Genomic DNA, 24245 nt, shown 5'->3' with positions numbered 1-24245 from the left:
AAAGGAAGTTATAGTCCAGGAAGCCTGACTGCAGTGGTTGAGAAGATGTTGGAATCCATTATTAAGGTTGACGTTTTAGGGTACTTTGAGGTAAATAATAAACTGGGCCAAAGTCAGCATGGTTTTGTTAAGTTGAATTTTTGCCCGACAAAACTGTTGGAATTCTTTGAGGAAATGACAGGCAGGATAAGCAAAGGAAAGTCAGTGGATATTGTTTGCTTGAATTTTCAGAACACTTTTGACAATGTACCGCATGTGAGGATGCTTAACCAGATAAGAGTGCATGGTATTACAGGACAGATACCAGCAGGGACAGAAGACTGGCTGATTGGCAAGAGGAAAAATGTCAAAATAAAGGTGGTCTATTTTGGTTAGCTGTCAGTGACAAGTTGATGTTCCCCAAGGGTTGGCATTAGAACCACTTCTTTTCACATTACATATCGATGATTTGGATGAAGGAATTTATGGCCTTGTAGCCAAATTTCAGATGATACAAAGAAAGATGGAGAGGCAGGTAGTGTTGAGTCTGCAGAAGGAATTGAACAGATTGGGAGAATGAGCAAAGAAGTGGCAGATGGAGTATAGCATACACCATCTACCTGCAGGTAGGTTTGCTAGCATGGTTCGGGAGGGTTTAAAATAATTTGCAAGGGGGATGGGACCGGGAGCGATAGAGCAGTGAAAGAAGTGCATGGAGTAAAGCCAGATCTAACATACAGAGAGGCTTTGAGGAAAGAGAAGCAGAATGAAGGGTGTAAAGACAGTAAGGTAGAAGGGCTAAAGTGCGTATACTTCAATGCAAGAAGCGTCAGGAACAAAGGTGATGAACTGAGAGCTTGGATACATACATGGAATTATGATATAGTGGCCATTACAGAGACTTGGCTGGCACCAAGGCAGGAATGGATTCTCAATATTCCTGGATTTCAGTTCTTTAAAAGGGATAGAAAGTGGGGGAAAGGGGGAGGAGGAGTGGCATTACTGGTCAGGGATACTATTACAGCTACAGAAAGGGTCAGTATGGGTGGAAGTCAGGAACAGGAAGGGAGCAGTTACTCTATTGGGAGTATTCTATAGGCCCCCTGGTAGCAGCAGAGATACCGAAGAGCAGATTGGGAGGCAGATTTTGGAAAGGTGCAAAAATAAAAGGGTTGTTATCATGGGTGACTTTAACTTCCCTAATATTGATTGGCACCTGATTAGTTCCAAGGGTTAAGATGGGGCAGAGTTTGTTAAGTGTGTCCAGGATGGATTCCTATCACAGTATGTGGACAGGCCGACCAGGGGGAATGCCATACTAGATCTAGTACTAGGTAATGAACCGGGTCAGGTCACAGATCTGTCAGTGGGTGAGCATCTGGGGGACAGTGACCACCGCTCCCTGGCCTTTAGCATTATCATGGAAAAGGATAGAATCAGAAAGGACAGGAAAATTTTTAATTGGGGAAGGGTAAATTACGAGGCTATAAGGCTAGAACTTGCGGGTGTGAATTGGGATGATGTTTTTGCAGGGAAATGTACTATGGGCATGTGGTCGATGTTTAGAGATCTCTTGCAGGATGTTAGGGATAAATTTGTCCCGGTGAGGAAGGTAAATAATGGTAGGGTGAAGGAACCATGGGTGACAAGTGAGGTGGAAAATCTAGTCAGGGAGATGAGGTTGAGTACAGGGCTACGGTAGGAAACTTTGTCACATGGTGTGAGCAGAATTATCTGCAGCTTAATGTGGAAAAGACTAAGGAGCTGGTGGTAGACCTGAGGAGAGCTAAGGTACCGGTGACCCCTGTTTCCATCCAGGGGGTCAGTGCGGACATGGTGGAGGATTACAAATACCTGGGGATATGAATTGACAATAAACTGGTCTGGTCTGAGAACACTGAGGCTGTCTACAAGAAGGGTCAGAGCCGTCTCTATTTCCTGAGGAGACTGAGGTCTTTTAACATCTGCCGTACGATGCTGAGGATGTTCGACGAGTCTGTGGTGGCCAGTGCTATCATGTTTGCTGTTGTGTGCTGGGGCAGCAGGCTGAGGGTAGCAGACACCAACAGAATCAACAAACTCATTCGTAAGGCCAGTGATGTTGTGCGGATGGAACTGGACTCTCTCACGGTGGTGTCTGAAAAGAGGATGCTGTCTAAGTTGCATGCCATCTTGGTCAAAGTCTCCCATCCACTACATAGTGTACTGGGTGGGCACAGGCGTACATTCAGCCAGAGACTCATTCCTCCGAGATGCAGCTCAAAGCGTCATAGGAAGTCATTCCTGCCTGTGGCCATCAAACTTTACAACTCCTCCCTTGGAGGGTCAGACACCCTGAGCCAATAGGCTGGTCCTGGACTTATTTCATAATTTATGGTTCTATTACTATTTATTATTTATGGTGCAACTGTAACGAAAACCAATTTCCCCCAGGATCAATAAAGTATGACTATGACTATGAAGGCAGCATACATGAGGTTTAGGAGGCAAGGATCAGATGGGTCTATTGAGGAATATAGGGAAGCAAGAAAGGAGCTTAAGAAGGGGCTGAGAAGAGCAAGAAGGGGGCATGAGAAGGCCTTGGCGATTAGGGTAAAGGAAAACCCCAAAGCATTCTTCAATTATGTGAAGAACAAAAGGATGACAGGGGTGAAGGTAGGACCAATTAGAGATAAAGGTGGGAAGATGTGCCTGGAGGCTGTGGAAGTGAGCGAGGTCCTCAATGAATACTTCTCTTCGGTATTCACCAATGAGAGGGAACTTGATAACGGTAAAGACAATATGAGTGAGGTTGATGTTCTGGAGCATGTTGATATTAAGGGAGAGAAGGTGTTGGAATTGTTAAAATACATTAGGACGGATAAGTCCCCGGGGCCTGACGGAATATTCCCCAGGCTGCTCCACGAGGCGAGGGAAGAGATTACTGAGCCTCTGGCTAGGATCTTTATGTCCTCATTGTCCACGGGAATGGTACCGGAGGATTGGAGGAAAACGAATCTTGTCCCCTTGTTCAAAAAAGGTAGTAGGGATAGTCTGGGTAATTATAAGCCAGTGAGCCTTATGTCTGTGGTGGGAAAGCTGTTTGGAAAAGACTTTTAGAGGTAGGATCTGTGGGCATTTAGAGAACCATGGTCTGAACAGGGACAGTCAGCATGGCTTTGTGAAGGGCAGATCGTGTCTAACAAGCCTGATAGAGTTCTTTGAGGAGGTGACCAGGCATATAGATGAGGGTAGTGCAGTGGATGTGATCTATATGGATTTTAGTAAGGCATTTGACAAGGTTTCGCACGGTAGGCTTATTCAGAAAGTCAGAAGGCATGGTATCCAGGGAAGTTTGGCCAAGTGGATTCAGAATTGGCTTGCCTGCAGAAGGCAGAGGGTCGTTGTGGAGGGAGTACTTTCAGATTGGAGGATTGTGACTAGTGGTGTCCCACAAGGATCTGTTCTGGGACCTCTACTTTTTGTGATTTTTATTAATGAACTGGATGTGGGGGTAGAAGGGTGGGTTGGGAAGTTTGCAGACGACACAAATGTTGGGGGTGTTGTAGTTAGTGTAGAGGATTGTCGAAGATTGCAGAGTGACATTGATAGGATGCAGAAATGGGCTGAGATGGGGCAGATGGAGTTCAACCCAGAGAACTGTGAGGTGGTACACTTTGGAAGGACAAACTCCAAGGAAGAGTACAAAGTAAATGGCAGGATACTTGGTAGTCTGGAGGAGCAGAGGGATCTCGGGGTACATGTCCACAGATCCCTGAAAGTTGCCTCACAGGTAGATAGGGTAGTTAAAGAAGCTTATGGGGTGTTAGCTTTCATAAGTTGAGGGATAGAGTTTAAGAGTCGTGATGTAGTGATGCAGCTCCATAAAACTCAGGTTAGGCCACACTTGGAGTACTGTGTCCAGTTCTAGTTGCCTCACTATAGGAAGGATGTGGAAGCATTGGAAAGGGTACAGAGGAGATTTACCAGGATGCTGCCTGGTTTAGAGAGTATGCATTATGATCAGAGATTAAGAGGAATAGATAGAGTGGATAGCCAGCGCCTCTTCCCCAGGGCACCACTGCTCAATACAAGAGGACAAGGCTTTAAGGTAAGGGGTGGGAAGTTCAAGGGGGAATTAGGGGAAGGTTTTTTGCTCAGAGAGTGGTTGGTGCGTGGAATGCACTGCCTGAGTCAGTGGTGGAGGCAGATACACTAGTGAAATTTAAGAGACTATTAGACAGGTATATGGAGGAATTTAAGGTGGGAGTTATATGGGAGGGAGGGTTTGAGGGTCGGCATAACATTGTGGGCCGAAGGGCCTGTACTGTGCTGTACTATTCTATGTTCTATGTTCTGTGGAGGTGTTTATGGTCATGCACGTTGTTAGTGGGAATATAGACAGGACTATTTTCAAAATAGGAAGAAAATTCAAAAATCAGAGGGACTTGGGTATTCTTGCACAGGATTCTCGAAAGGTTAACTTGCAGGTTGAGTTGGTTGTGAGAGGCAAATGCAATGTTAGCATTCATTTTGAGTGAATTAGAATATAAAAGCCAGCTAAGTCTTTATAAGGCATTGGTCAGACTGCACTTGAAGTATTATGAGCTGTTTATAGCCCCTTATCTAAGAAAAGATGTGCTGAATTGGAGAGTGTCTATTGGAGGTTCATGAGTATGAATCTGGAACGGAAGGAGTTAACACATGAGGAGTGTTTGGCGGCTCTGGCCTCGTACGCAATGGAGTTTAGAAGAATGAAGGAGGATCTCACTGAAAGATAGCAATATTGAAAGCCCTAGTCAGAGTGGATGTGGTGAAAATATTTCCTATAATGGGTGAGTCTAGGACCTGAAGGCCCAGCCTCAGAATAGAGAAACATCCACTTAGAACAGAGATAAGAAGAAATTTCTTCAGCTGGAGGGTGGTGAATCAGTGGAATTCATTGCCATGCATGGCTGTGGGGGCCAAGTTATTGATTACTTTTAAATCTGTGGTTCATAGGTTGTTTGTTAGTCAGGGCATCAAATGTTATGGGGCAAAGTCAGGACAATGGGGTTGAGAGGGATTGTAAATCAGCCATAATTGACAGGTGGAGCAAATGTGAGGGGTGAGTGGCTTAATTCTGTTCTACAGTATGTCTTATGCTACCTTAAAAGATTTTTACCAACTGCATTTTGGAAGTTAAATTGTGGAAGCCCTGTTCCAAGTCATTGATAAGGAAAGTGGTGAATTTAGACCTGATCCTTTGAGGAAACACATTGTGCACTGCCAACCAGTCATTTAAATCCCTACATCATGCAATTTCAACAATTTTCTTTCCATGTTGTCACTGCTCCTGGTTTTCACTAAGCTTCAATCTTGATGACAGTCTCTAAATGGAGCACTTTACCAAATGCATTTTGAAAGTGTATGAGCACCCCCCCCCCCGCATTTCTTTTTGTTACTTCTAAAGATTCTATCAAGTAAAATCTCTTAGTTACTGAAGGGCTCATGGAGTAAGGTACCTTAAGTACATTCAGTGGCCTCTTTATTAGATACTCCTGTACACCTGCTTGTAAATGCAGCCAATTATGAGGCAACAACTCAATGCATAAAAGCATGTAGACATGGTCAAGAGGTTCAGTTTTTCAGACCAGACATCAGAATAAGGAAGAAATGTGATCTAAGTGACTTTGTCATCGAATAATTGTTGGTTCCTGATGGGGTGTTTTGAGTATTTCAGAAACTACTGATCCCCTGGGTTTTTTCATGCACAACAGTCTCTAGAGATTACAGAGAATTGTGCAAAATCAAACAAAAAAAAAATACATCCAGTGAGCAGCAGTTCTGTGGGTGAAAACACCTTTTTAATGAGAGGGGACAGAAGAGAATGGGGAAACTGCTTCAAGCTGACAGGAAGGCAACAGTAACTCAAATAACCACGTGTTACAACAGTGATGTGCAGAAGACCATCGTTAAAAGCACTACATGCTGAACCTTGAAGTGGATGGGCTAGAGCAGCATTAGGTCACAAACATACACTCAGTGGCCACTTTGTTAGGTACCAGAGGATCTGATAAAGTTCCCACTGAGCTTAATGCTTTTTTGATTGGGTTGCTTAGGTCACACTGAAATTAAGTCTGCAAGCTATCTACGAACTTGTTGCATGGACAGTTTTGGTGAGAGTGAATTGGACAAGTTCTGTTGAAACTGCTTCAACAGTCTGGAGCCAAGGAGGCAGCCTGTACTGGGGTTGGAGGCTGTAGGTATGAGGGGGTGGGAGGGTGGGAAAGTAGCTTGTCTTGTGATGTTGTCTGTTGTGTGTTCTGTGGAACATTGTCAGCATGCTATGTTGGTGCCAGAAAGTGTAGTGATATTTGTGGGCTGTCCCCAGCACATCCTTAGGCTGAGTTAGTTGTTAACGCAAACAATGCATTTCACTATATGTTTCAATATTCACATGATAAATAAATCTGAATCTAATTCTATGTACCAGCTGCATAAGATATTCATTTCTGAGCGATGACACAAATGACCTCTGGTACCCCTCTTCCTTCCCTTTTTCCTATGGTCCACTCTCTTCTCCCTTTAGATTCCTTCTGCAGCCATTTATCTTTTCCATTTATCACCTCCCAGTTTTTCCCTTCAACCCCCACCCACTCCCTCACCTGCTCTCATCTATCAGGTGCCAGACTGTATTCCTTTCCCTCACCCTCCCCTTCTTATTCTGGTTTCTTTACCCTTTTTTTCCTGTCCTGATGTAGGGTCTCAGCCTGAAATGCTGACTGTTTGTTCCCTCCCATCAAATGCTGAGTTCCTCCAACATTTTGTGTGTGTTGTACAGATGAAGGTTGTGCACCTCTTTGTTATGAAAGCGCAAGTTATTTCCTCCTCGCCGGCATGGCCTTAACGATACCCTACTCTTAGAGTTTGGTTCAGGTGGGGAGAGTGAAAGGAATACAAGCTGGCAGCTAATAGATGAGAACATAAGAAATACATAAGAAATGGGAGCAGGAGTAGGCTGTCTGGCCTGTCGAGATTGCTCCACCGTTCAATAAGATCATGGCTGATCTGGCCATGAGAGCAGGTGGGGGTTGAAGAGATAAACTGTGTAATAAGAGGAGGCTCTATGGCCACAGGCTCTGCTATTAGTGACCTTTGAGGTCGTCTGCTGCATCCAGTGCTCCCAATGTGGCCTCCTCTGTATTGGTAAGACCCAACATAAATTGTGTGACTGCTTTGTTGAGCATCTGCACTCTGTCTACAACAAGCGGGATTTTAACCAACCATTCCAACCATTTAAATTCCTAACCCTATGCCAATTCTGACATATTGGTCCATGACCTCCTTTAATGCCACAATGAGGCAACTCTCAAATTGGAGGAGCAGCACCTCATATTCTGTCTGGGTAGCCTCCAACTTGATGGCATGCACACCGATTTCTCAAACTTCAGGTAATTTCTTCTTCCATCTCCTTTCCTTTTCTTCCAATCCCCACTCTGGCTCTACTCTTATTGCTTCTCTTCTCTTTGCCTGCCTATCACCTCATCCTTCACTTTCTCTCAAGGTTCCTCTTCTCTCTTATCACATTCCTTCTTCTTCAGCCCTTTACCTTTTCCACCTATCACTTCCCAACTTCTCACTTTTTCCCTCATTTCTCTATCCACCCAGCTTCCCCTTCACTTCTCCCACCAACCACCTTCTACTTTGTACACCTTCCCCACCCCACCTCACCTACTTATTCTGGCTTCTTTGCCCTTTCTTTCCAGTACTGATGAAGGCTCCTGGCCCAAAGCATCGACTGTTTATTCCTTCCCATAGATGCTGTCTGAACTGTTGAGTTCCTCCAGAATTGTGCTTGTGTGAGTCTGCATTGATTTGTGTGTTAAAGCCATCCAGCCTCGTCCCCTTCTTCTTCAAATATATGCAGGCAAATGCCAGAATTAAAGTATAGTCTTATTTTTTTAATGGTAGATGGACAATATAATGGAAGCATTAATGATTGTTTTCAAGATAATTAGAGATCATGTTGACATTCTCTTGGCAATAGAGGAATGTTGCTTCTCATAACACAAGCATGTGAACAATTCAATCCACTTGGCTTGCTCTTCAGAGATTAACTTTATTTGTCACATGTATAAGGAAGTATGTACATTTGTCATAAGTGCAGGAAATACACAGTGAAATGTGTTGTTTGCTTCATATCCAATCTGGGAAGGTTGTGTTGGGGGCATTTTGCGAGAGTCACCAAGCTGCCGACTCCAACATAACTTGATCACAAGTGTGTGAAGGAAAGCAACATTGTGACCCATTGTTCTACATCTCCTAGATTACTGTACTGTGCATTTTGTGTAGTTAACCTTTCACAGATTGGTACTTTGAGCAAGTGCTCAATCTCTGGGGGAGAGACTTGGCAGGACATGAGTTTGAGACCGAACTTCAACTCATCAGGTAATTGGCTCATTTTTTAAAATCACATCTACTGAGTTACAGAGAAAAACTTGTCTTGCATACTCTTCATACGGATCAATTTATTACAACAATGCATTGAAAAGTACAAGGTAAAACAACAACAATATCCAGAATAAAGTGGTACAGTTACAGTGCAGATAGACAATAAGCAACATGATATTAACAATATAGAACGTGAGCTCAAGAGTTGATATTATTGTACTGGGGGATGGTACAATTGACTTTTAACAAAGGGTCCCTGAGACTAGAAGTGCATGCTCTCAGGCCCATTGGGAGTGGGTATAAGAGAGAATGTCCAGAAAAGGTAAGGTCTCTGATTATGCTGGTTATTTTAGACCATTAGACATTGGAGCAGAATTAATCCATTCAGCCTCTTGAATCAAATGCATTTCATATTGGCTGAGTTATTATCCCCCTCAACACTATTCTGCTTTTCCCCTATAACCTTTGATGCCCTTTCTTATCGAGAAGCTATCAACATCTGCTTTAAATGTACTAAATGACATTTGGAGAGGCATAATATGATTAGGAACAGTCAGTATGGATTTGTCAAAGGCAGGTCGTGCCTTACTAGCATGACTGAATTTTTTTGAGGATGTGACTAAACACATTGATGAAGGTAGAGCAGTGGATGCAGTGTATATGGATTTCAACAAGGCATTTGATAAGGTACTCCATGCAAGGTTTATTGAGAGAGTGAGGAGGCATGGGATCCAAGGGACCTTGCTTGGTGGATCCAGGATTGGCTTGCCCACAGAAGACAAAGAGTGGTTGTAGATGAGTCATATTCTGCATGGAGGTTGGAGACCAGTGGTGTGCCTCAGGAATTTGTTCCGGGACTCCTTTCTTCGTGATTTTTATAAATGACCTGGATAAGGAAGTGGAGGGATGGATTGGTAAATTTGCTGATGACACAAAGGTTGGGGGTGTTGTGGATAGTGTGGAGGGCTGTCAGAGGTTACAGCAGGACATGGATAGGATGCAAAACTGGGCTGAGAAGTGGCAGGTGGTTTTCAACCCAGATAAGTGTGAGGTGGTTCATTTTGGTAGGTCAAATATGATGGCAGAATATAGTATTAATGGTAAGACTCTTGGCAGTGTGGAGGATCGGGGGATCTTGGGGTCCGTGTCCATAGGACACTCAAAGCTGTTGCACAGGTTGACTGTGTGGTTAAGAAGGCGTATGATGTATTGGCCTTCATCATCCATGGGATTGAGTTCAAGAGCCGAGAGGTAATGTTACAGCTATATAGCACCCTGGTCAGACCCCACTTGGAGTACTGTGCTCAGATCTGGACACCTCACTACAGAAAGGATGTGGAAACTACAAAAAGGATGTGGAAACTATAGAAAGGGTGCAGAGGAGATTTACAAGGATGTTGCCTGGATTGGGGAGCATGCCTCACGAGAATAGGTTGAGTGAACTTGGCCTTTTCTCCTTGGAGTGAAGGAGGATGAATGGCGTCCTGATAGAGGTGCACAAGATGATGAGAGGCATTGATCGTGTGGATAGTCAGAGACCTTTTTTCCCAGGGTTGAAATGGCTAACACGAGGGGGCACAGTTTTAAGGTGATTGGAAGTAGGAACAGAGGGATGTCAGGGTTAAGTTTTTTTACACAAATTGTTCTGAGTGTGTGGACTGAGCTGCCCGCAACAGTGGTAGAGATGGATACAAATAGGGTCTGTAAGACACTCCTGGATAGATACATGGAGCTTAGAAAAATAGAGGGCTATGGGTAACCCTAGGTAATTTCTAAAGTAGGGACATGTTCAGCACAGCATTGTCAGCCAAAGTGCCTGTATTGTGCTTTAGGTTTCCTATGTTTCTATGACTTGGCCTCCCTGTCCGTCAGTGAACATAAATTCCGTCGATTCACCACCCTCTGGCTAAAGTAATTCCTTATCATCTCTGCTCTGAAGAGACAGCCTTCAATTCTGAGGTTGTGGTCTTTGGTTACAGACTCCCAAGCTGTTGGAAATATCCTCTCCACATCTGTTCTTTCTAAGCATTTCAGTATTGGATAGGTTTCAAAGAGATCACTCTTCATTGTTCAACCTCCAATAAATACTAGCCCAGAGCCTCCTTATACATTAACCTTGTCATTTCTGGGAAAATTTCGTGAACTTCCTCTGGACTCTGTAATGCCGGCATTTCCTTTTTTAGATAAGGGGCTCAAAACTGCTCACAATACTCTAAGTACTGTCTGACTAAAGACTTATGAATCTTCAGCAGCAAGAAGTACAGACACAGTCTGTGGAGGGAAGGTTGCAGTGTCTTGCAGTCACTGGCAGACAGTTACCGTACCAAGCCGTGATGCATCCGGATAGGATGCTTTCTCCGGTTCAACAATAACAATTGGTGCATTTCAACAGGAACATGCTGAATTTCCTTAGCCTCCTGGGGAAGTATAGGCACCCATACACTCCCTTGACCATGGCACCTACGTGGATAGACCAGGAAGCTATTGATAATGTTTACACCTGGGAGATTGAAGCTCTCACCCATTGTCATCTCAGCACCATGGATGCAAACAATAATAGCTTGTTTCAGGGTTCCTGCGCTCCTTTCTGTTCTACAGAAGCTTATTGGGGCCATTGATGATTTAAATCCAGTCAAGTACATTTGCTTCTGAAGTTTGACAGGAACTGTGGTTCAGACCGCATTTTCTGCACAGCAGAGATACTCTAGCAAACTGTAGCCCTTAAGATTCTGTTATCACTTTTGTCAAATGTGCCTTTGTACTTTTAAACATTTCTTCCCAAAGTGTGTACTAGGTTAAGCTATAGAACAGGAATACGCTGTTCTCTGTAATTGCATAAATGTTATATGACACCAAGCACGATCCAGGGAGCTACAGGAACTCTATGAATCAGGTAAAGTCTGTCAAGAGCATGGACATTCAACATTTGGCTCAAGACACTTCACCTGGACTGAAAGGCAGACAGGAGATAACACCATAGGAAAGAACAGCAGAAGTATGCCATTTGGTCCATCAAGTCTGCACCACTATTCCATTAAAACTGATTTATTATCCTTTTCAGCCCATGTGGCTGCCTTCTTCCTGTAACCTTTGACAACCTTACTAATCAAGAACTTATCAACTTCCACTTTAATTACCTTGGCCTCAATAGCCATCTGTAGCAATGAATTCCACAGATTCATCATCCTCTGTTTCAAAGAATTCCTCCTCATCTCTGTTCTAAAGGGATGTTCTTTTATTCTGAGGCTGTGCTCTCTGGTACTAGACTCCCCCCACCATAGGAAGCATCCTCTGCACCTAGAACTTTTAGTCACAAACAAGAGATAATCTGCAGATGCTGAAAATCCAAGCATCACATGCAAAATGCTGGAGGAACTCAGCAGGCCAGGCAGCATCTGTGGAAAGATCACAGTTGACATTTCGGGCTGAGACCATTCAACAGAACTGATCCTGCTGAAGGGAATCGCCCCAAAACGTTGACTGTACTTTTTTCCATAGATTCTGCCTGGCCTGCTGAGTTCCTCCAGTATTTTGTGTGTTGCTTAGACCTTTCAGTATTTGGTAGATTTCAAGGAGATCCACTCTTATTCTTCTGAGTGCAGGCCCAGAATCATCAAATACTCCTCATGCATTAAACTCGTCATTCTCAGGATGATTCTCATGAACCTCCTCTGGACCTTTTCCAATACCTGCACATCCTTTCTTAGTCATGGGGCCCAAAACTGCTCACAATACTCCAGATACTGTAAAGATAGTCAATATAAAGAGATGGGGGAAAGGCTGGAGCAAGAGCTGGATCCAGGTAAGGCAGGTTGGAGAACTGGTATCATGTAAGAAGCTTGCTCCAGTGCTTGACCCCTGCCCTTAAACTGACTACTTCAAGTTCAAGTTAATTGTCATCCAACTGTACATCTATACAACCAAACAAAATAATGTTCCTTTGAACCAGGGTGCAGCCACAAGGCACGTATCACACACAGCATAAAAGATAATATTACCAAAATTAATTTAATAAAGTATCATTTATAATGCATGTAGTGCACAGTGCAGATAAACAGTAAACAGTAAATATCTTGTTGTCCTGCTGACAAGACTTCAGTGGGGGAAGAGTATTCATTAGCTTCACAGGCTGAGGGAAGAAGCTGTTACCCAGGTTGTCAGTTGTAGTCGTGATGTTCCTGTATATCCTTCCTGATGGTAGTGGGTCAAAGAGATTGTGGGATGGGTGGTAGAGATCCTCAGCAATCCTTCAGGCCCTTTGTATACAACACGCCTGATAAATATCACAAATAGGACAGCCCTTCTTTCTTTCCAGTCCAGATGAAAGACCCGAAATGACTACTATCCACTCCCCTCCACAGATGCTGTCTGATCCAATGATTCCTTCTAGCAGTTTGGTGTGATGCTGCAAGTTCCTGTATCTGCAGTCTCCCATGACTTCATGCAGTTCTGTTGGAAGTCCAATCTTCCTTTCTTCCAAGTGTTGTGCTTACGTGAGATCTTTCCCTGTTTTTCAGGTTGACAGGTTTCAATCTGCCATCACCGGTCATCAGCAGTAAGAACTGGCTGCGGTTACATTTCACCTCAGACAGCAACCACCGACGGAGAGGCTTTAGCGCACAATATCAAGGTGAGTGGTTCTCCTAACACAGCCTGGATAATCTGCAACCCAATTATTCAAACATCCCTGTAGATGGGAATCTCCAAACAAGAATCAGAAACAGAATCATGTTTCATATCTCTGGCACACATTGTGTCATGACATATGTTGTTCTAGGGCAGCAGGACATTGCAATACACAGTAAAACATCTGTAAATTATAATAATAAATATATATAAAATTAAATTACTAAGTAATGCAAAAAGAGAGGGGAAAAAAGAAAAAAATATTGAGGTAGTGTACAAATGTTCATTATCCATTAAATGGTGGTGGGAAAGAAGCTATTCCTAAAACATTGAGTGACTGCTGATACAGGATCTAGTGTTTCACTGGTTCCTTAACCACACTGATTCCCACGCTCCCTTGAAACTCTTTTGGTAAATTGCTTTATATTTGTCACATGTACTGAGGTGCAGTGAAGAGCTTATCTTGCATACTGTTCATACCATTCAATTCTTCACAACAGTGCCTTGAGGTAGCACAAGGGAAAATGATGAGAGAGTGCACAGTAAATTGTAAAACTTACAGAGAAAGTGCAGTGCATGCAGGTAATCAGGTACATACGCACGCACTCACTCTCACCCTCACCCCCTCTCTGCCCTTCCTCCCTTTTCCGCTGAAGATTGATGTAGTCTTCAGAGAGACACTGTGGGCAAGGATCACCACTTAAGGCTTTGGAAAATCAGTTAATTGGTTTATTATTGTCACACGAATGTGCCAAGTTTCAGTGAGAAAACTTGTATACTGCTCATCAAATCATTATAGTAGTGCACTGAGAAGGTCCAAGGTAAAGCACTGACAGAATGCAGAATGAAGTGTCACAGCTACTGAGGAACTGCAGTGCTGGCAGATAGTAAGGTGCAAGGTCAGGTAGATTGTGAGTTTAAAACTCCAGTTTATCTCTAGAGAGACTCAATGGTGCCACAGTTGCAAATTGTTGAAGTTCATAGGGTCACATAGGACAGAAAATGGCCCTTTGGCTCATTTAGTCCATGCCAAACTATTAATCTGCCCAGTCCCATCGACCTGCACATGGACAATAACCTTCCACATCATTTACACCCATCTACCTATCCAATTTTTTCTTAAATGTAGAAATCAAACACACATCAATCACCTCCACTGGCAGGCCGTTTCACACTCACACTACTTTCTGAGTAACGATCCCCATTATGCTCCCTTTAAATTGTTCACCTTTCACTTTTAACCCATGACCTCTAGTCTCTCCCAACCTCAGCGGAAAAAGTTAATTCAACTCTGTCTTCCATTCTTCCATGAAATTAACCAATGTTATTGAAAACTATTATATCACAGTGTAACATCTACAAAATAAAGTAAATTACAACTGTGTTGGGGTATTAATGAGAGTAACAGCCATTAGAATAGAATATCGCCCTAGAGAAGAAATAAACAGTCAACTAAATATTGAAATACGTATATCATTGATATAGCAGGGAAGAAGCCAGAGAGAGTTCTGGTGAAGGTTCATGATCTGAATGCACCCAGATCAAGCACTGTAGTAATTCAAAGAAAAGCCACAGGGCTAGTCAAAATGGGACTGTGAGGATCACTGGGAGTTGAATTCAGGATTCCTAACCTAGAATGAAGGAAATTACGAGGTGGTTTTCCAGTTCACTCAGAAGTTAAAGGAATGGAGAACATCGTTTTTACATCAGTTTTATTAGATCAGCACTGTAGGTAAACATAAGGGGGAAATATATTCAAACAGAAAAATACTCAACCCTTGATGTTTCTGGTCAATGACCTTCTATGAAGTCACATGAAATCTTAACTCTGCTTAGAGTAATTAAAGCAGAAATAAGCCCTACAGCCCAAATCATCCATACTGACCATGGTGCCCACCAAGCTTGTCTTTTTGCTCACATTTGTCACATATCCTTCTATATCAAGGGTTCCCCAACCCGGGATCCATGGACCCATTCTTGAATGGTATTGGTCCATGGCATAAAAAGGGTTGGGAGCCCTTGTTCTAAATCCTCATCTTGCCTGAAAACGTCAACTGAAGATCGGGGCACTTCATCAGGACTCAGGTACATGAAGGGGAAAGGTTCAGAGGGATATGGACCAAACACAAGCAAATGGGACTGTTTCAAACAGATAACTTTGTCAGCATAGGTAAGTTAAATGATGAAGGGTGTTAGCACAAAATGTCTGCTCTTAGTTTTCTCCATAGATGCTGCCTGGCCTGCTGAGTTCCTCCAGTATTTTCTGTGTGTTGCTGTGGATTTCCATATTCTGCAGAATGTTTATGATCCTTCTGATCAATGTACACATCCAAACATTTTTAAATGTGGTATTTGTACCTACCTTTATCACTTCCTGCTGCAGCTAGCTCCATATATGAACCATCATCTGTATGAAGATGTTTCCCCTCACATCTCTTTTATTTTTCACCCCCTCACCTCTAACATGCGCTCTCAATTTTTAGTTCCTTTTGCCAAGGAACAAGACTGGGTGCATTCACCCTATCATGATCTTATACACCTCAAAAAGGTGGTATGAGGAGTCATGATTTTTTTACACAGTGTGGTGTGTGTGTGTGGAATGCCCTGCTAGGGATGGTGGTAGATTCAGATACGTTAGGGACATTTAAGAAACCCTTCAGTAGGTGCATGGATGAAAGAAATATAATGGAGGGCTATTTGGGAGGGAAAAGCCAGCCAGTGGTATAGTGGCATGAACACCAGACTTTGAAGCAAATGTTCCCAAGTTCGAATCCAGCCAGCCCCTTGCACGCTTCCTGCGCTGGGTTGAGAATCAAGCGAGCAATTTGACCTCGTAAAAAACAGTCAAATGCCACAGGAACAGCAAAAATGGTGCCCACTGCGCTACAAGACACGATAAAACAGTAACACTGTGGGAGAGAAGACTTAAACTGATCATAGAGTAGGTTAATAGCTTGGTACAATACTGTGGGCCAAAGGACCTGTACAGTACTGTCATTTTCTATATGTAACCCCTTCACTAGATGCGTGTGGAAACTTGGCTCGTTGCCGGCCCTGGTAAATAGGACTCAACAGTGAGGAAGGCCACCTTTTATAAGCAATAGCTGTCTGGGGTTGAAGGATTTGAGATTTAACCAAACAGGACTGTTGTGATGTTCTGATTAAAGAAACCTTGATTTGAGTGAATGCTGTGTAAATACTGCCCATACACAATTGACAGTCGGCAAGAAATATCAAATAGTGCATTGCATAAAGTTATAAAGAAAGTACATTGACAAATCTCAGCTTTATCGAACAGTTAGTAGAGAAGAAGGAAAGGGGAAAAATAAAAGAGCCCATTCCAGGTAAACAAGTCTAAATGTGCACATCAGTGGAGCTCATTTTAAAGTCAGCTTTTACTCACGCTCTGGACCTGGGTCTGCGTGAAAGCATACGCCATCTTCCAAGCTTTGCTTGAAATCAATGTTGAACAAATGGGTGCTCTCTCTCAAGTATTGGCCCTTCCTCCTTGGAGCCATTCATCTGCACAAAGCATCCTTAGCCATCTTCCCTCCTGTCCTCTCTGCAGCTTACGCCTAAAGGACCCCCGAACCAGACTACTGCCCTTCTGAAAACTCTTACCCCCAATTCTGATTGGCTGACTCACAGTCCGAAGTTGGACAACATGTGTCATTATCTTAGTCAAAGCCAAAACACACTTTCCAGCATGACACACTGCTTTTATAGAAAACAGCTAATATAAGCTACCTCACAGCAAAGCAGTAGAAATCTTAACCAGGGCATTACATATATTTTATGTTTTAATCCATTGCTGGTGGGATGAGAGTTCTAAAAGGACAGAGGGGTATTAATGAGAAACATTGATTATTTGTTTCATTCCAAGACCAATGCCTCAAAGATCTTTGACGACACGGTTGCATTAATGAGATGAAAATGATGAGGTCATTACCAGAGTATAAAAGTCTCGTCTATGAAACAGTTTTCTCTGGAAGAAATGACCACAGGCTGTCCAACAGAGAGACTTTGTTATGTCACTAGGCACAGAAGAAAGATGAGCAGAATGGAGAGAAATCATGTCTGTGGTATGGCCTGGCAATTTATCAATTAGTGCATCTCCTGTAGGCAACTTTACTGTTCAGTGAAGGAAAAAGCATTATATCAGGGTGGATTTATAGTTGCTGGCAACCAGGGAAATGCTTTGCATCAACAGATGAAAGGGGAAGTGCAATATTATCTGGCATTTTATGTTTATAAGTACTGACACTTCTGCAGTTTGTCACTGTTGTTCTGAAGCCAACGCAAAATTATTGGCTCAGCTTACTTCATTGGATGTGGTATCAGTGTTTTTATGCGTTCTATTAGAGGAATTGGAAATGGTTTATTATTGTCATGTGTGCCAGGATATCGTGATAAGCTTTTCTTGCATACTGTTCACGGTGATCCTGTCTAAGAAGTCCTGATGAAGTGTATCGGCAGCAGTGGGAATTGAACAGCAATCCGTAATCACTGGTGCAGTAATAGTGTTACCATGCCACCCCCTATGATCACCATAGAAGCCAAATCAAAGACTAACCTAAAGCATTTTATTCACATGCTCATTAACAAGTCCTGATGAAGGGCCTCAGCCCAAGATTTTAACTGTTTCTTCCCCTCCATTGATGCTGTCTGACTAAGTTACTCTAGCATTTTACATAGAACATAGAAAATTACAGCACAGTGCAGGCCCTTCGGCCTACAATATAATGCCAACCTTTTAACCTACTCTGTCAATCTAATCCTTTCATCCTACTAACCCCCATTTTTCCATCTTCTATGTGCCCATCCAAGAGTTTCTTAAATGTCCCTAATTTATCTGCCACTAGCACACCACCCTTGGCAGTGCATTACAGACATCCACCAATCTCTATGTTAAAATAAACCTTTGGCATCCTTCCTTTGCTTTCCTCCAATCACCTTAAAATGATGTACTCTCATATTCACTATTTCCGCCCTGGGAAAAGAGTCCCTGGCTATCTACTCAGTCTTTGTCTCCTATCAGCTTATCACAGAGGTCCTGGAAAACCTGAGCAGTGCGGACGCTTTTCTGCAGAATCTCTTGTATCTAGCTTATTAACAAGGTGGATTGTGTAGTCAACAGTGTATCTCATTGTATTAGGGAGCCATTTAAAAGTCTTATTGCAATATGATAGAACCTGTCCTTGAGCACGGTGGTATGTATTTCAGGCTTTTATATTTTCTGCCTGGTGGAAGAAGGGAAAAGAATGAATGTCCGGGATGGGTGGATTCTTGGATCATCTTGGCTGCTTTACCAAGGCAACAATGGAGAGGAGTCTGGTTCCTGTGACGTGCTGAGCTGTGTCCACAATTATTTGCAGTTTCTTGTGGTAGCACGCAGAGCTGTTGAATTACAAAGCCATAATGCATCCAGATAGGATGCTTCCTGTGGTGCATCAATAAAAAATATTGAGGGTTAACAGGGACGTGTCAAGTTGCTTTAGCCTCCTGAGGAAGTGGAGGATGTTTGCACCACAGAATAGTTTGCATTTTGTTGTTTGATTGTTTCTGGTTTTTGTATTGCTATATTTACGCTCTGTTCTTGGTTGGTGCGGCTGTAACGAAACCCAATTTCCCTCGGGATTAATAAAGTATATCTATCTCTCTATCTATCTCTCTATCTATCTATCTATCTCTCTATCTCTCTATCTGTCTATCTGTCTGTCTCTCTATCTATCTATCTGTCTATCTATCTATCTCTCTATCTATCTCTCTATCTCTCTAGCTATCTATCTCTCTATTTATCTATCTATCTGTCTATCTATCTATCTCTCTATCTATCTGTCTATCTACCTATCTCTCTATCTATCTCTCTCTATCTATCTCTCTATCTATCTCTCTGTCTATCTGTCTATCTATCTCCCTATCTATCTCTCTATCTATCTATCTAGCTCTCTATCTATCTATCTATCTGTCTATCTATCTATCTATTTATAGATCTATCTAGAAGGCCTGTGATATTACTGCCCAGGTCACTCACCATTTCAAAGATGGAGGTCACTGGCCTTGTACTCCTGCCCATCTGGTGTGGGTACTCCCTCAAGCCAGGGTGGATTAAGCTAGTGTGGGGCCTGTACATATGTTATAAAGGGGCCCTAAATTTTAAAAATGCACATAAGTATTAAAACATAAATTATTTACTTGCATAGTAAAATAATTCAATTTTTTCATTTGCTATACAGCTAGATAATACGACAAATGTCTGACACTTCAGTAATAGTATTACTTACATGTAGGTATCAATTTCAAATGTCAAAAGTAACAAAACTACAATTTAAAAGTTAAATTTTCTAGATTTAGCATGAGCAAATTTGTTGATGATACTGGAAATGTCTATTTCATACAGAAGTTCATAATCAATGCTCATTAGAATGAAATTGTTCAATCCGTTTTGACCCATGATGCTCCTTAGTTCATTTTTAATCCTTTTCAGTTTTGAAAATGAGCATTCTCCACTGCAGTTGGTAACCATGAGTGATAAATAGATGCACAAGGCATTCTCTACATTTGGAAAACATGACTCTAAACAATTGTCTGTTATCAAACGGGACAACTGTAACTCTACAAGGTCTTGTTTGGCGCCAATATGAGAAGCAAGATCAGTTTTCAACAGTTCAGTAAACTGCACAAATTCTTCATTAAGACTTTCTTCCAGATCTTCCGGATATGATTTAATAAGATTTGATGACCTCTTTACAATCTCTTCAGGTGTAAACGACTATACCTGATGAAGGAATCCAAAAACACCATTCACCTTTAGATAAGCTTTCTGCCTTTTTGACAGGACGGAAAGCAAGCTGTCGATAATGGCAAGAAATGTTCAGCTTTTAAACTTCTGAGAAGGCGTTTGAGATTCAACAAGTGGATCAAGAGTGCTAGAACCACTGAAATCATCATACACATGATTTTGCTTGTGTTTTCTTCAAGTTTGCTATTGATAATCTTCACACTTAGTCAGATCCTTGGCTTTTTGCTCAATGTCTGAAAAAGTAGACCACATAGTTTGAATATATCCATGCAAGGATTCATAGAGTGCACAAGCTGTTTTCAGGTCTTGGCCAGAAGATTGCAAAGAAGCACTGATCATTTGAAAACGCTGTAATGCTTGATCCCACAATATGACCATTATTCCTGTTTCCAACTTCATCATAGTTGAAAGTAGTCCACATCATCTGTCGACATCATTGTTATTTGAAATGTCATCCAAGACTTGTATTATTGCAGAAAAGCTGTGTAAAAGTGCTTTTGTTGCATCTGCACGAGCTGACCACCTGGTATCTGACATTCTTTTCACGATGGGCAAATGAGCACCACCATCAGATAATGCAGCAGAAAGGAGATCCCACTGATAAGTAGGAGCAGAAAAAAATGTGTTCAGGCTTTCTACAAATTAAAAGAAAATTTATGCTTCTTGACAACATTCAGCAGCACATTTTCCAACCAAATTTAGTGAATGTGCAAAACATGGAATGTAATCCACAAACTCATTCAGCTCTTTAATTCATGCTTGTAAGCCACTATACTTGCCACTCATGTTGCTGGCATTGTCATAACTTTGGCCATGGAAGTCTTTTATATCAATGTCATTTTCCTTTAAAAGTGAAGTAAACTTTGAGCGAGCTGTTCAGCGCTATGACCTTCCATATCCAAAAACTTCACAAATCTTTCAACTGGTCCAGACAGCAAAACATAGCGCACAGTCAAAGTCAGCTGGTCCACATTAGATATATCTGGAGTAGAATCCGATGAAACAGAATAATACTTGTATTTCTTCACTTCACCGATAATGTGATCCAGTATGCTGGATCCAATCAGATTCATGAATTCCTCATGTGTTGTTTTAGATAGATATGATTTGTGTCCCCTTCCTTGGTTTGCATGAGCATTTATACCACGACACAGCAAGGAGCCAACTCACGCCTGCACACACATACTGTACCATGCAGCATGCAGCTCCCCCAACTTGAAAACAACAGCATTGCCAGATCGTCGTTGTTGTGGTGTGGATGAAATCACAGAGCATTACATTACTGATAGGTACAAGGCAGTTTCTTTCTTCGACAAAACAAGGTTACAGCAGGCAGAGACCCCTGGCAGAACAGGTCTAACCGCCTTGTGATTGAGGCTCGATATTTATTTGCTAAACAAAAAGGACAGTTCATAGTTAAAAGTATAGACAATTCTTTGAAGTTTTCACATCTTTTGATTAAATTTATTCTACTGGCACCAGTATGACTAAGCTGGCATTCATGGCCTTTAGGAATGCAAGTTAAAATCCATAATACATTATTTGCTATGTTACATCCTTACATAGAGGACAATTCATATTCAAAAAGCATAGATATGGTGTCTTCGCAACTATCTGTAAATTTAGCATTCTTGTCTCAGAGGTGCCAGAGATGCATTGTTACAAATGAAACTGGGTTCACAGCTTTTAGGAAATGCATTGTTATGAACTCAGTCCACAGTACTTTGTCAAAGAACAGAAGTCTGATGGCTGAAGTCATTTATTTACGTGTCAATGCATCATCTACCCAAAACTTACTCTAACAGTCGTGAGAATACCATGAGATGCCGATTTTGCCAGACTGCAGCTTGCAAGCATTTAGTGCAGGCAGGGCCCTCGAAAATGTGGGGCCCATAGCATATGCTACTTTTGCTACTAGGTTAATCCGGCCCTGCCTCAAGCCTATGGTCCAGAGTTTGCATCTAACAACATAAGCACCACAAGATAGCATCCAGCTCCAACAAGACAGCCTCTAGCTCCAACAGGTAATCTCTAAGGAGTCAACAGCTTGCAGTGGTCCCACACACCTTCAGAATTTGTGAGATGCTATTCAGAATCTTTTGGGGAAGGAACAGCAAAGTGCTTAGAAAGCGGTGGATCTGATTTGATAAGTTGTTGTCTCATGGAATGGATATTTAGAATGGTGGATAGTGTAGCTTTCAAATCGCTTGCTTTGTTCAGGATATTGCCAAGCTTCTGGAGAAGGACTCATCTAGGTAAGCAGAGAATAAAAGTTATTCTTGAGTCAGGTCTTGTTCATGCTGTAATAACTCTTGCTGGACTTCAGCATTTCAAGAGCATTTCTGGGACATGACATTTGAAAACAAATGAGTCACTGTCAAGTTTATTACTTCAAAAAAAGCACTTGGAGCTCAGTGAACATATCAAGACAACATTTTTGAAGTAAGATCTACAAGAAGACAGATATATTTCATGTGACTCTGCTACATACCAACTGTGCCCATCATACATTTTCTTCTGTTTCTGAGGGAAAATGACCGGCACTTAAAGAGAGTTTCAAAGCTTATTTTGTTCCCTGTATATCATTGAAATCCCAATACACAATTCATGTGATTTCAGAATTGGGTTCTTCACACCTGGTGCTCACTGTGTCTCTGTTAAATGAGATTAGCAGTTTCCCACAGTGAGATAGAATTCTGGCGAATTGATTTATTTGGAAGTTGTTGATAATGTGACATTTGCTTATACTGGATCAGACGCAAATGAAGTATCATGCTGTCCAGATCTGATTGTTACTGCCAAGACCTTTCCATTAAATTGTGTCAACTCTCTGCAAAACACATATTCCTGAACAGCTGTCTGTCTTGTTTAAAGTTGCTTAAAATTATTCCAGGTTTGAGTGAACCAGAATCATGTTTATTATTACTGACATATGTTGTGAAAATTGCTGTTTAGTGATAGAATTACAGTGCAATACATCAAATATATTATATAAAATTATAATTAAAAATATGCTGTCTGTATATATGTGTGTGTATATGTCTATCACAGTACACCTGTACACCTCGTTAATGCAAATATCTAATCAACCAATCATGAGGCAGCAACCCAATCCACAAAAGTATGGTTAAGAGGTTCATTTGTTGTTCAGATCAAACATCAGGATGGGGAAGAAATATTAAGTGACTTTGACTATGGGATGATTGTTGGAGCCACACAGAATGGTTTGAATATCTTACAAGCTGCTGATCTCTTAACATTCTCTAGAGTTTACAGAGAATGCTGTCGACATTTTGGGCTGAGACCCTGCATCAGAACTGGAAATGAAGGGGGCAGAAGCCAGAAATTTTGTATTGCACTGTACTGAGCCAGAAAGCAATGAATTTCTTGACATATGTCAGTGGTAATAAATCTGATTCTGATTCCACTCTGTCAAAAAAAATTCTGTCTACCCTATTTGTGCCTACCTTAATCTTTTAAACCTCTGTCAGGTCTCCCCTCTGCCTCCAAAGTTCCAGAGTAAACAAACACAGTTTATCCAATCCCTTCTTTGAGCTACACACACAAAATGCTGGAGGAACTCAGCAGGCCAGACAGCATCTATGGAAAAAAAATACAGTTGATGTTTCAAACCGAGACCCTTCGGCAGGACTGGTGAAAAAAGATGAGGAACAGATGTAAAAGGTGGAGGGAGGTGAGAGAGAAACACAGGTGATAGGTGAAACCGGGAGGAGGGACGAAGTAAACAGCTGGGAAGTTGATTGGTCAAAGAGTTCTTTGAGCTCATACTTTCTTGAATGCATCAAAGAAATTCTGACCACCTGAGCTACTTTCACTAAGGAAATCTTAGTCAATGTTGGGAAAGTTAAAGTCACCAACCATGGCGGTCCTTGCTTTTCCATCTTCCCATAATTTGCCAACATATCTATTCTTCTATCACCTGAAAGCTATTGGTACAACCCCAACAGAGTGATTGAACTGATGGTGATGCTGGAGAGGTGTTATTTTGACCAAAAGTCTTGGACCAGATGGAGGTCCCTCCAACCCACAGTGTTCTGTGGTGGGATCCCTCCTAGATGACTGGAACAAAAATAACACACAACATGACAGAGTAACCACTGGATATTTGGTCAGTGAAAAAAGTTGCAAAACGATGCAGCAGGATAGAAATCAGTTGCAGAAGAAGGCTGAGATAAAGCAGATTGAGTTTAATCCAGGCAATTGTGAGATGCAACACACAAAATGTTGGAGGAGCTCAACAGGTCAGGCAGCATCTATGGAGGGGAATAAACTGTCAACATTTCAGACTGAGATCCTTCATCAGAATGCACTTTATTTATTTATTTTTATTTTTATTTTGATATACAACATGATAACAGGTTCTTCTGGCCCAATAAGGTCAAATCTCATTAATTTTTGGAAGTTA

The 24245-nt window shown here is 41.9% G+C and overlaps 1 protein-coding gene across 1 annotated transcript in view; it reads left to right on the top strand.

The window, feature by feature from the left end:
* csmd1a (CUB and Sushi multiple domains 1a) overlaps nt 1-24245 on the top strand; it is a 2254753-nt gene that overhangs the window by 1442230 nt on the left and 788278 nt on the right. Inside the window, exon 6 of the mRNA XM_072251121.1 lies at nt 12909-13021. Within this exon, the coding sequence (XP_072107222.1) occupies nt 12909-13021 (113 nt within the window). The remainder of the gene's footprint in view (nt 1-12908; nt 13022-24245) is intronic.

This window comes from Mobula birostris, chromosome 2 (genome assembly GCF_030028105.1).
Source record: "Mobula birostris isolate sMobBir1 chromosome 2, sMobBir1.hap1, whole genome shotgun sequence".
Taxonomy (NCBI): Eukaryota; Metazoa; Chordata; class Chondrichthyes; order Myliobatiformes; family Myliobatidae; genus Mobula; species Mobula birostris.
Note: the sequence above shows the minus strand (reverse complement) of the source record. Positions and strands in the feature narration are given on the sequence as shown.